Source organism: Trachypithecus francoisi, unplaced genomic scaffold, assembly GCF_009764315.1.
Source record: "Trachypithecus francoisi isolate TF-2019V2 unplaced genomic scaffold, Tfra_2.0 Lachesis_group6, whole genome shotgun sequence".
Lineage (NCBI taxonomy): Eukaryota > Metazoa > Chordata > Mammalia > Primates > Cercopithecidae > Trachypithecus > Trachypithecus francoisi.
The window spans coordinates 305,591-320,012 of NW_022681471.1; the positions used below are offsets into that span (position 1 = coordinate 305,591).

Below are 14,422 nucleotides of genomic sequence, written 5' to 3' on the forward strand. Positions count from 1 at the left end.
CTGTAGGACGTGGGGCACGTCAGTGAACGCCTGGAACAATGGCATCCTCCTCAGTCGAAAAATAGGGGTAACAGAATGCCACCTAGCTCATAAGGTCCTAGTGAGGGTTCAATGCGGCAATGTCCGAGGAAGGACTTCACAAAGTACTTCAAATACGCATCGTTATGAAAGATACACTTAGTCATTTAGAGTCCTATTCTGATTTTTCTTTAAGCTCTGTTGGACGTGATCTATTCTGATTGTCAAAAAATTGTCAATTTTAGTTTACTGCTATAACTATTCAGCATTCTTAGAATGTACATATGTAAACAACATAATTTCCAACTGGCAATATTGTTTGAAGAATTTTAAAAATTCTTACCTAACGAGATGTCAACTATGGCTTATTTAACCAGTATCTTCACATCCCTTACTATCAACTGCTGTGTTCCCTATTCAGAGCCTGAAGTTTTGCATGTTCACTTTTGCAAAAGCCATCCTCCTAGACAGTTGTAACTCTTAAAATCTGCATTGTTAATGCACTTAAATGTCCAATCTTGCTGAAATTTTGGGAGAGCCCTGCAAGGTTGCCAGTGAGATAAAAAGTACATGAAGTAGACCCAGGAAAAGAAATCAGATGGCCACCATGCACATTTCCAACACATACACACTTACAGCTCTGAAAATAGTATTAGGTTTCAGTTAATACATTTATTACAGCAGGTCTTTAGTCATTATTGCCATTAAAAAGTTTTCATGAAATTTCACAAAATCTTTCAGGCTATTAGTATTAGCTTTCTTTTTATGGAGTGACACTTTGTTAATTTATGAAATATTTACAGCATTTACAAAAAGTAAGAGAATGTCTAATAAAATTTCTTATACTTACAAAATTCATACATTATACTACCGTATTTGAGATGTCTTACTTGGTAGACCAATTAAACTATGACATAAAATAATTTACAAAGATATATTTAATCTTTAATTCACTGAAAACAAAACCATATTAGTTATAAATAGTCCTTTACAAATCATTGTAAAACACTTAATTGTTTTAACTTGAGCCTCAGCTTTTACAATATACTTAATAAATGAATTAGTTCAGAGAGCAAATAGAACTGTGCATTTAAAATTTCACTTAATACTATAAAACAAAACAACCTGAAAAAGCAAACTGCCTGGTACTTCAAGTAAAAATTTGTAGAACCAGTTTTTATGCACGCGTAGGGTGGGGAGGGGAAGCCAACACCATTGAAATTGAAATGCATAAACACAATACTTTCAAGAATACGCTCAACACATGTACATCTGGGGCACTGATTTCTAAGGATGATGCTCTAGCAATAGCTCATGCATCCAAGACGGTAGCCCTACATTTTGGCAGATGAGCTGGATTGACTAGAGCAACATTTGTGAAAACATTCCCCTAAGCAGCAGGATGCTCCCAACATCCTTGGACAGTGCTCTCTTTGGGGTCTGCCACAACCCGAAAACCATTCCGAATTTTAGGCAAGCTCATGAAAGGATTTAGAAAATAAAACCGGCAAATTAAAAAAAAAGCAAATCATATTTAACTGGGCCCTGTCAGTTTTTTAAAAATATAAAAATAGGTTTCTCTGGAAAATTAGGGGAAAACATTTTCTATCCCTCAATTTCCAAATAATGAAAAACTCATCTATACAGCTATTTCTCCTTAAGTCACCACTTATGATGGTATAAAAGTTGGCAATTACTGAAACACCTTGCTTTTGGGTAATGCCTAAGAAGCTGAGCTCAATTTGGTTTTGGCAGTAACATGCATCTTTCACATTTGGATTCGTATTAAATAATCCAAAGCAACTGTTAAGCAGCTTCAGGAAAATGCATTTCATGAACATACTTCCCTTTGATTTTAAAATAATGTTGTTTCAATTAAGCCCACAAAATATATATTGTATATATAGTATTTCTCAAGAGGTAAATTAAATCTCAATTTTGTCTTTCAAAAACTGCTTTTTAAAGGTGTCAGCGTTTTCCAAAACCTCATCTCAGCTCCTTTCTTCTGATTGCCGTGTGGACCCTGTAGTTTTCTTGTAATATGTATTCTAGAAGGCACATATTCAAGAGTTTATTTAACGTTATGTTAGTTCAAGTTCTACATGGAGGCAAATACTTTAATCTACTTTTTACAAATGCCCCAAATGCAAGTCGGCTATTGCCTTTATTTCGAGCTCTAATGCAGTGCCAGGGTCCCCCTCAGAAGTGAGTTTGCACATGGGGCATCATTTGCGAAGGACTGGAAGGTGAAGTTGGGGGATCAGAAAGCTTGGCAGAGTTGGCGAGCTGCAGTTCCTCAAGCCGCTTTATGTATTCATCGCGCAAGGCTAAGAGTTCCATGTAACGCTGCTCCACTGGATTCGGCTGCTGGAGAGAACCAGAGACTTGAGTTACACTTTACGCCAGGCATGTCACGAGAACTCACCTGTTCCACCCATCTGCTGCGACTGCTGCTTTGTAAATAAGTATGTATTATGTAAACTCAAAGTTTAACATAATACATACTTTCCTTAACTACTGCCTCATTGACACATACAGGAAAGTACAACACACAGTACTAAACCCCCAAATACTAAGTATTTGTTCACCAAGAAATATCTAATGTACACATTTCCTCACACGTGTCACCATCTTTTAAAATTTCTCAGCCCAAACACAGCTCCAGTCTCGCGCGTTGCCCGTCCCAGGCCCACTGTTCTCTTTCACTCTGAGGGACAACTCTTCTCAAGTTGCCATGTGACCTTCCTTTTTGTGCAGATTTGTGACACTTTCCCTGTGAGTATCCAGCAACAAAAGACAGTATTACTTTGTATTTTATCAGAGTTTACATCACTGGTACCATCTGGCATTTATTAATTGACATTTTGACCCAACATGTTTTCTGAATTTCATCCTTGTTAAGTTGCATTGAAGGAATAAACCAGTTTCTCCACCCCTTCCCAGGCTGACGGGTAATCAGTGATTTCCAGGGTTCCTCGGTAGTGTGTGCGATGCTGTACTGAGTATCCTTGTACACATCTCCTCAAGCACATATGCGAGTGTTTCTCTAAGGAATTTTCCTAGGGGTGGAACTGCTGAGAAGTAGAATATGGTCTTTTCAACCTCACCGGATGCTGCCACATTGTCTGCAGAGAGGCCCCTGCTGGTAACACCTGGCAGTTCTCATTGTTCTGCATTCTCACCAGAACTTGGGGGTATACGATTATTATTAGTTTTTCCAATTTGAGGGCTGTAACATGGTATGTCACGGTAGTTTTTGTTTGTATTGCTCTTCTGGAACATCTTTTCATGTGAGTGTTGCCCATCTTAATACACGGCTGACAGCCAGAGCAGCTCTGCTATGCTCCGCCTTGGGTGTGAATGCTGGGTTTGCCCCTCACCTTCTGTGTGCCTCCATTTCCCTATCTGTAAAATGGGAATCAAAACAGCATAGCCCTCACATGGCATTGTTATGTGAGTGAAGTGAGTTAATAGCATCTTTTGCTACAATGGTGACTACTTTGATGAGTAAACAAGGGATTGATGTTGATACAAAGGCAGAAGTCAGGCTGGAGCATAACGCGATTCTCCCAGCATGTTAGGTTTTAAAAGTTTTGTACTGAGATATAAACCATGCACAGTGCAAAATCTTCAGATGTTCAGCTCAGTGAATCTTGACATACATACACACTTAAGTTATCACACCCAGGTCAAGATATACAACAGAACAGTACCCCAGAAAGTTAATGTTTTGAAGGGATCAGGGGCAAGCACTTTCTAGAAAGCTTAAGCAATATATGAAGACCTTAATGTAAAACCCTAAACCATGGAAACCCTAGAAGAAAACCTAGGCAATACCATTCAGGACATAGGCATGGGGAAAGACTTCACGACAAAAACATCAAATGCAATTGCAACAAAAGCCAAAACGGACAAATGGGATCTAATTAAACTGAAGAGCTTCTGCACAGCAAAAGAAACTAGCATCAAAGTGAACAGGCAATCTATAGAATAAGAGAAAATTTTTGCAATCTACCCATCTGACAAAGGTCTAATATCCAGAATTTACAAGGAACTTAAACAAATTTACAAAAAAAAAAAAAAGATAAACAACCCCATCAGAAAGTAGGCAAAGGATATGAAGACACTTCTCAAAAGAAGACATACATGCGGCCAACAAAGATATGAAAAAAAGCTCATCACTGATCATCAGAGAAACGCAAATCAAAACCACAACGAGATACCATCTCATACCAGTCAGAATGGCAATTATTAAAAAGTCAGGAAATGACAGATGCTGGCAAGGCTGTGGAGAAATAGAACACTTTTACACTGTTGGTGGGAGTGTAAATTAGTTCAACCATTGTGGAAGACAGTGTGGTGATTCCTCAAGGATCTAGAACCAGAAATACCATTAGACCCAGCAATCCCATTATACCCAAAGGAATATAAATCATTCTACTATAAAGACACATGCACACATGTTTATTGCAGCACTATTTACAATAGCAAAGACATAGAACCAACCCAAATGTCTGTCAGTGATAGACTGGATAAAGAAAATGTGGTTCATATACACCATGGAATACTATGCAGCCATAAAAAGGAATGAGATCATGTCCTTTGCAGGGACATGGATGAACTGGAAGCCATCATTCTCAGCAAACTAACACAGCAACAGAAAACCAAGCTCTGCATGTTCTCCCCCGTAAGTGGGAGCTGAACAATGAGAACACATGGACACAGAGGGGAACACACATACCACGGCCTGTTGGGGAGTGGGGGGTGAGGGGAGGGAACTCAGGATGGATCAACAGGTGCAGCAAACCACCATGGCACACGTATATCTATGTAACAAACCTGCACGTTCTGCACACGTATCCACCACCCCCTTTTTTTTTAAAGGAAAAAAAGGAAAAAAAAAAAAGAAAAAAGCCGAACATCTAACAAAAGTACCATCCACATGTAGTGGTTTCCAGAACCATCCTGCTTTCTACTATGTTGAACTATTTGCTGAAGCTGTGAGCACCAACAAGGAAGCTGTGAAGACAATACACTGATGAAGAATGCTGCAGTTGATTTTTTTTTTTTTTTAAGAGACAGGGTCTCACTTTGTTGCCAGGCTGGAGTGCAGTGCAATCAGCTCAGCAAAACCTTGAACACTGTGACCTTGAACTCCTGGGCTCAGGCGATCCTCCTGCCTCAGCCGGCCAAGTAGCTAGGACTACAAGCATGCACTGCCACGCCCAGCTACTTAAAACATTTTTTTTTTTGTAGAGATGGGGCAGGGGGTCTCACTATGTTGCTTAGGCTGGTGTTGAATTTCTGGGCTCAGGTGATCCTCCTGCCTTAGCCTCCCAAAGTACAGAGATTACAGATGTGAGCCACTATATCTGGTCTGGATCCAATTTTTAATGTTCAGGAGAATGGTCTCTATAGAAGCAGACACTTTCTAGAACCTGTATCCCAGAGAAGGGAGCATGAGCCATGAGGTTGCCCTAAAAAATTAACACAAAGTTGGGTGGCTTTTAAAACAACAGAAATTTATTCTCTGATGGTTCTGCAGGGCAGATGCCCCAAATTAGGACGTCGTCGGCAGGGCCATGCACCCTCTGGAAGCTTTAGGGGAGAATTCTTGCTCACCTCTTCCAGCTTCTAGTGGCTCCAGGTGTTCCTTGGCTTATGGCAGCATCGCTGCAATCTCTGCCTGTTTTCACATGGCCTTCTCTCCTCTATGTCTGGGTCTCAAATCTTCCCCTCCTTTCTCTTTTGAGGACATCTGTCATTGGATTTAGGGCTCACCCACCCTAAATCTAGGATGATCTCATCTTGAGATCCTAAACTTAATTACAACTGCAAAGATCTTTTTCCCAAATATGGTCACATTCACAGGTTCTGGGTCGCTGTCTTTTGGGGGACACACCATTCTACCCACTACAGGCAGCCAAGGTATGAATCAGCTCAGCCAGGTACAAATGCAGCAGAGCTGGAACCGTGCCCACATTGCTACTGGGACTGCTGCTTCCATGAGTGTTCCAGTTACAAAGCCCCACAGGATTGCAGAAGTCTCCTAATCCCCTTCTCCCTATGATCACTGTGACTTTTAGGGTGTGACCTGGCAGTGGGAAGTTTTTGAAAAATGCTTGCCAGAATGCCTAACACCCAGGAAGTGCTGTGGGATGCTTGCTAATATCCTTTGTCCATTTTTCTCTTAAAATGCAACTGAGGGCCAGACACTGTTCTAGGTGCTCAGGATCCGCCAGTGAACAAAGGAGGCCCAAATGACTGTTTTTATGGCCTTTATCTTCTAGCAGAGGGAGACGGACAAACAACGAACATAACCATCCTGGGAGTTTCACAGAATGTTTGAAGGTGATCAATTCTACAGAAGACTAGAGCAGGGTAAGAGGATTCCACTCTAAACTGGATGGTTGGAGTGAGCTGCATTGAAGAGGTAACTTTTGGGGAAAGACTTAAGGGAGATGAAGGAGGGCAACAAGTGGATACCTGAGTGTCTGAGGAAGAGCAGAGGCCAGTCTGGATGAAGCTGAGCATGTGAGAAAGAGTTGTTGGTGAGGATGCCAGGAGGTCACAGAGGTAAGGGGTGGGGTGGAGGTCACACGAGGCTTAAGAGGCCATTGTAAGGACTTGTGCCTGGACTCTGGGTGAGGTGAGCAGCTACCTGGCCAGTTTCCAGCAGGCGAGTGGCATGGTCTGCTTTGGCTGCCATGTTGAGAAGAGTAGAAAGAAGTAAAGGTAGCATCAGGAGCCCAGCTGGAAGGCTGTTGCTGCCACACACGGGAGAGGGCAGGCAACACACACCAGCGTGGTGGTGGGGGCTCGGTGAGAAGTGCTCGGACTCTACATGTGTTTTGAAGGCAGAGCCCAACAAGCTCTCCTGACAGATTGGACATGGGGTGTGGGAGAGAAAGGTGTCAAGGATGACTCTAAGGTTCCTGGCCAGGGCAACTAGGCTGAAGCTACCACGAACTGAAATGGGGAAGATGGCAGGAGGAAGAGGTTTTGGGGGAAACGGTAGCAGTTCTGTTTTCACATGTTAACTTTTATTTCCAGTCCAGCACCATTTACTGAACATTCCACTCATAGGGATGTGTTACATCACCACCTTCTTACTATTCCAAGTCTCCACATCGATGCAGGTCTGTTTCTGGGCTCTACTCTGTTCCAAATAAGTCTTGCTATACAGCAGGGCAGGTTCTTCCTTGATATTCTCCCCCAAAATTGTGGCTATTTTTAAAACCTCCCTTTGAAATATGAGTATTAGAATTTAGAATCACCTTGAATATTACAATGAGCATGTGCAATTAGATAAGAAAAAGAAATCAGGTAAGAGTAATTTTTGCAGATGGCATGACTGTATCATTAGAAAACTGAAGAGAGTACACAGAAAAACTGTTAGAAATAAAAAGATAATTCCGTCAAGTAATGGGTATAAAATATATAGAAGTTATTGGGCTACAGACAAACACACACCACTTAGAGGAGATAAAAGAAGAGTCCATTTGTGATAGAATACAAAGACAAACAACAAGAAATGAAAACTTCAAGCCAAGTGACAAAATATTACACCTCAACTTCTCACTTGGGAAATGAATTATAAAGTATGTCCCAGCTTGGCATGGCGTGGAAAAGAAGACAGGCAATCAGCTCATTATGGAAGTATTTTAGGCTTCAAACAATTTTCATATTCAGATCCCTTTTAATTTTTCTATCAAAAATGACTGAAACAAATGCCACACAGGTCAGCCTGCTAATATTTGTCCTGAATCTCATCAGTGACCACTAAACAAAATTTCAGTACATCCAGTGTAACCCTGATTAACAGCTGCACGTAATGCAGTGGTTCCTAGAGTACCCTATGATGCTCACTGGCAGCTGAAATTCCTACTCACGTTTGTAATGTGACTATGCTTTTGACATGAGTAATTTCCTCGTATTAAATAAAAGTACCAGATCTGCTTATTGATAGCTTTTCAAATGTAAGCATGGTCTTTCCATAAACTCTGCTGAGTTTTTATGTCACAGCAAGGGTTGGTGGCTTTTGCTTTTAAAAGCACACTAATCCTGCCTTCCTTGTGGCTAACAGCTCATTATGAGGCTATATATTCTTTTGTATCTTTCAACATTGATAGTATACCACCATAGTGCTGTGAATACTACAGGTGGCCAGTAATTGTTTGTATACCTTCTGGCTCACGCAACTGAATAACAATTTAACTTTTAAGTGGTTAAGTACATTCTTTTAGGTTTATATTATGTACTTTTAAAAGTCCTATGCGATTTGATTTAATCTATTTCTGTATGAAATAATGTTCTACATAAGCAGATCTTTAAGAAAACCTAATGTACTTAATTCATACTTTTATTCTTACACTTATCCCTGTGCATTATAATCATTGGCTTATGTTTCTGACCGCCCCTACCAGCTTGGGAGCTACTCACGGGCAGACACCGCCTCTTCTGAATCTTGGCATCCCCCTAGTGCCTGCATGAGAACATTCAAGATTTGGTAGATGAAAACACAAAGTGCCTAGGGAGATAAAGACGTGTATAGGATCCTTCACATTCAGAAAATCCACATAGAAAGGATAAGTTATTTCTTTTCTGAATTCATGCCAGTAGATCACAATATAGGTCAATTCCTGTCTCAAAGTAAAAACCCCTACCAGAGAATGAGCACTCCTCTCCAGGCCAGTTCCATTTGGCCAAGATCTATGAGAACAAGAGGGATAAATATATTCTAATAAGTTCTTCTAATGATATACCCTCAAACTTGACCTGTCACACAATTATCATTGTTACCTTTATGAATTCAGAATGAACTGCTCCAAATTCCTTGAATTTCAAGAATTTCTCCAAGTACATATGGGTGAGAAGAGATTACAGGACTTCTACAAAAACTACCCATACTTTCTTATTGCCAATATTTTAAAAACAAGCCATGACAAATATGGAGAAGGTTTATTTTATAGGACAAACACAGTGCCCATCTATAAAATATTTTTTAATAAGGAACACATCTCTTGTAAAAGCAGTTAGAATTCTGTAAGGATTATTATTTATTCTTTACTTGATATTCCAAAATGCTAGAACTACTGTTAAATAAACTCCCCCCATTTGCTTCTCAAATTCCAAACTAAAACAAGTGAATGTTCTCAAGCCCTGGAATCTGTCACTTTCCAAAAGAATACACATTTCAACCATTACCAAATTGCAAAAGCCTTTCACACGAGTAGCACAGACCTTGAAATGAGGGTGCCAGCTTGAAATGGGCACTTCTCCAATGAGGAGGCAGGGCACAGACTGGCATGTAGCCAACTGCCTGAGAGGAATGAACAATCTGAGAGAGAGGCCACAGCTATGGGACCCTGCTGTGGACAGCCTATTTCTGGCATTAAAGCTGGTGCTTATGCAAGACTGAACTGTGAGAACAGGTAGTCGACCACCCACACTGCAGGAAAATGTGCAAACCTTTACAAAGAACCATCACAAATACTGAATATTTATAATGCTTAGAAGAAATCAGCAAACTGAAGCACTGCTGAGCCTTTACAAACAGGCTGTTTTTCCTTCTGATTTTGGATGGAGTGGAGGTGGGAGAATGGAAAGCCCAAGTGTGTCTTTAACAAAATGTAGAGTCTTTCACTTCAAAACTCATTGTTTCCACTTTTGTTTGATAAATGGCCAACTGAATTTACTACCATTGACAGAGTAATTATCTTTATTTTAGAAGTAAATACACTCAGTGAAAAGCAATCTGATGTTAGCTGACCTAGTGCATACACCTGAATGAGAGTAGCAAACATTTTCTTAACAGGATCATCTAAGTCTAGTCAATGTAAAGAATGTTCTAACAATGTCTATATAATGAACAACTACTTCAAGTGATAAAAGGAAATCTCTGGCTATGAAAACTCAAATTTTCTAGAGCTTTAAATCAGCTTGCATTATAGTAAACAATTATATCACATTGGCAGAAGAATTGTAGCTTAACATCAAAACACATGGTTTAGTAATTAAAAAAAATTAAATTAAGGTTGAGTTTAACAATAACTGTGTTTTTAGAGTCTGATCTTTTTCTTCATGCTGTTAAAAAAAATCCATACCAAATAACATTATCTAAGGCAAGCAGTTGACATTGCTATCTTTTAACAGTGCTACTTCACTTACTTGTTGCTTGATCCTGGGGTTCCATCTAATGTAGTAATTCACCCAGAGTTCCAAGTGACGCATACTGGCAACTGGATATAAAACTCGATTGATTTCTTTAGTATAGAAGGGGTTTTTGAATTTTTCTTTATTGCTGTTTATCAGTGACCATAAAGAAACAGTTCTTTCTGTAACTTTCTACAGAGAGAGAGAGAAAGTGGAAAGCCTAAGTAAAAACACACATAAATCCACAAACCATTTTGCAGCCTGTAGCAATACAGTGCAGCATCAAATTGAATCATACATTTACATTATCCTCATAATAGCTCAAAAAGCCTCATGGGCCAGTGAGTGCTTGGCAGCCACTTATCGATATTTGCATAGGTAATGGCCTAGCTTGAGAGCCACTATTTCTGCCTGAAGACAGGGGTGCAGGATACTGTACCATTAAATGCAATTCACTGACCTAAGAAGAGTATTCCCGGCTAGGTAAAACATTTATGAACAGATAGGTAGTATACTCTTCTTAATTCAGTGAAAAGGAAAATTATCATAAGATCCCAATGACTTTTAAAACTTTTCTATTTGTTGGAAGTATGAAATCTTAATCTGTGTCTACTTGACAGTAGGCATCTGGACATAGTTATTTTAATCAACCATCCAGATGTTTAATCTACATCATGTCAACATCCATATCTTTGAAAACATCTGGATAACTGACTACACGAAGTCTTCACTTTTTAGCCTAGTGTTGCCATCTCATAAAGATATTCACATTTGCCTTGCTTTCTATTGCAGGCATTTACAAAATTCTGACCATAAACTAGAGAGAGAAAAACAAAACAAAACAAAACACCAGAGCTAGGGAAATAAAAATACAAGAATTAAAATTACCAAAGGTAGAATCTGAAATTCTTCCTAGAAATGACTTTAATAAGAAAAGAGCAATAAGCTAAAACTGGAAGCCTGAAAGAACATCCCAAAATAAGTGACTAAAGAAATTTCTTGGCCAGGCGCAGTGGCTCACACCTGTAATCCCAGCACTTTGGGAGGCTGAGGCAGGCAGATCACCTGAGGTCAGGAGTTTGAGATCAGCCTGGTCAACATGGTGAAGCCCCGTCTCTACCAAATATACAAAGATTAGCTGGGAGTGGTGGGGAGGCTGAGGCAAGAGAATCGCTTGAACCCGGGGGACAGAGGTTGCAGTGAGCCGTGATCATGCCACTGTACTCCAGCCTGGGTGACAAGAGTGAAACTCAATCTCAAAAGACAGGAAAAAAAAAAAAAGAAAAGAAATTTATTAAATATATGTATTTCATTTCATGAATGACAGCATAATTTTGCCTTTCTTTGAATCCACCTAAAACCTCAGTTGTACCTTTTTGATGCCAAAATCTATATACCACATTGTATTTATTTGCATGTTACTATTTTTATTTTTATATATGCACATAGTTTAAAAAACCAAATAGTTTGACAAGGTTATGAAAAAAAGTGCTCTCTCTCATCTCTTTTCCCGGAAACAATTGTGTTTTTCCCCCCAGTATTATTTACAACTGACAAATAAAAATTGTATATATTTAAGGTATACAATGTGATGTTTTGATATATGTATACATTATGAAATAATCACCGCAATCAAGCTAATTAACATGTCACCTCATCTAGTTACCAATTTTTTTTTTGTAGTGAGACTACTTGAGATCTATTAGTTTAGCAAATTTCAAATATACATTATTCTTAACTATAATTACCATACTGCACATTAGGTATTTAGTACTTATACTGAAGGTTTGTATCTTTTGACCACTATGTCCCCCTTTCCCTTACCCCTTCCCCAGCCCCTGGTAACTACCCTTCTACTCTCTGTTACTGTAGGTTCAAGTTTTCTTAGATTCCACACATAAGGGAAATCATGTGGTATTTGTCTTTCTGTGCCTGGTTTATTTCGCTTAGCATAATGTCCTCCAGATTTACTTATGTTGTTGCGAATGGTAGGATTTCCTTTTTTATGGCTGAGTAGTAGTCCACTGTATATAGGTACTATGTTTTCTTTATTCATCTGTTGATGGACACAGGTTGAGTCCATATCTTGGCTACTGTGAATAGTGCTGCAATATACATGATATTGCAGATAACCTCTTTGACATGATTATTTCATTTCCTTTAGATATGTACCCAATAGTGGAGTGCTGGATCATATGGTAGCTATATTTTTACTTTTGGGGGAAACCTCTGTCATAGTTTGAATATTTGTTCTCTCCAACCTCATGTTGAAATCTGATCACCAGGCTGGGCGCGGTGGCTCACACCTGTAATCCCAGCACTTTGGGAGGCTGAGGCGGGTGGATCACTTGAGCTCAGGAGTTCGAGACCAGTCCGGGTAACATGGCAAAACCCCATCTCTACTAAAAATACAAAAATTAGCCGGCTGTGGTGGCGTGCACCTGTGGTCCCAGCTACTCAGGAGGCTGAGGTGGGAGAATCTTGCTTGAGCCCGGGAGGCGGAGGTTACAGCGAGCCAAGATTGTGCCACTGTACTCCAGCCTGGGCAACAGTGAAACCCTGTCTCAAACAACAACAACAAAAACAAACAAACAAACAAAAAGAAAAAGAAATCTGATCCCCAGTTTTGGAGGTGGGGCCTAGTGGGAGGTGTTTGGGTCATGAGGACAGGGCCCTCATGAACGGATTGATGCTCTCTCTTAGGTGTTTGTTGTTACTCTATATTAGTTACCAAGAGAGCTGGGTTGTTACAAAGAGCCTGGCACCCTCTCCCCTCTCTCTTGCTTCCTCTTTCACCATGTGATCTCTACACACTGGCTCCCCTTTACCTTCTGCCATGAGTGGAAGCAGCCTGAGGCTCTCACCAGAAACTAAGCAGATGCCGGCACTATGCTTCTTGTACAGCCTGCAGAACTGTGAGCCAATTAAACCTCTTTTCTTTATAAGTTACCCAGCTCAGGTTTTCCTTTATAGAGCACAAAATGCATACATTTAATGTAATTCCTACTCTTTGAGGTCAAAGACAGTGTCTTACAAGCTAATCATATTTTTTATATTTCATGGCAGACTACATACATTTTGGCAAGCCTAATATATAACAACAACAAAAAATTAGCATTTTAACTCACCTGTCTTTCTCGAGCAGATTCACAGTTGAATAAGAAAGTACCAAATCGGCAACTATACAGATGATCCAAAATTGTAATCAAAAATTGTTCATTGAATTCAAAAGCTGTAGGGAACTAAACAAAAGCAAGCAAACAAAGCATGAAAAACTGGGACTGAAACTTTATAAAAGTAGAAAGATACACCATAGAAGTAAACAAATGCTGCCACATTGTAGGGCTCTAGGAAGGACAGCAGAGGCTGTAATCTGCACACATACTACAGTTGTTCTTTTTTGGCAGTTATAGGACTGAGCACTTTAAGTGTTAAATAAAGCAATAAAGAGGAAAAGGAGATAAACAGGCTGATTTTCTGGGTTCTCCTGCAGGTACAGTGTGGTTTAGTTATTTAAGGTATTATGAGATAGCAGACACAGCTATACAGAAGTGTCAGTGTAAAATATATATAAACGACAACTTGGTACTGTCAATTCCATTGATCTTCCACTAGTAAACAGTTAAATATTTAATTTTTTAAACTTTTTAAGGGAAAATCCCAGATATATCAACAGTAGCAGGAATAAAAAGGTAAACACTCATGTACCTGGCTTCTGCAATTACTCACACATGACCAGTCGTGCTTCATCTCTAGATCTACCCTGTATTATTTTGGGGTCAAATCCCAACCATTATATTAAAATGTTTAATTTAAACATTAAGTCGAATGTATTTTCATCCCACATATTCCTTACCTGTTTTGACATTTGCCACACACAATCAATAAACTGGAGAAAAATAGGAGAACGGTCAGCATCGGTGTGGTTTTTATCACCATGACCTATTCGCTGAAATAAATTGATGAAGATAATTTGTTTTAATTAATGGGTACAAAACTGAGAAAGCATATAACACAAAATGTGACAATACAATTCAGCAATCTGCCTTCTAAATGCCAAGTTTCTCAGAGACGAAATAATATATAGGCAATGTAAAGTTTCAAAATAATGGAAATTAAGTATATAAACGTCTGTAAAATACCAATAAAAATTGCCAAAGAATCATCATCCTAGGTGATTGTTACAATTATTTCATATGATTGGAATTTTGTATGAGTCCTAAACAGCTATAGATAGAATGGACATGAT

General features: G+C 39.4%; 1 protein-coding gene across 1 annotated transcript in view; it reads right to left on the reverse strand.

Annotated features, from left to right (window-relative positions):
- Positions 1–670: 670 nt before the first annotated feature.
- The window catches only part of MTM1 (myotubularin 1), a 115,231-nt gene continuing 101,479 nt past the window's right edge, over positions 671–14,422 (reverse strand). The window contains 4 exon segments of the mRNA XM_033202074.1: positions 671–2,385; positions 10,189–10,365; positions 13,302–13,415; positions 14,030–14,122. Of these exon segments, the coding sequence (XP_033057965.1) occupies positions 2,218–2,385; positions 10,189–10,365; positions 13,302–13,415; positions 14,030–14,122 (552 nt within the window). The 3' untranslated portion in view covers positions 671–2,217.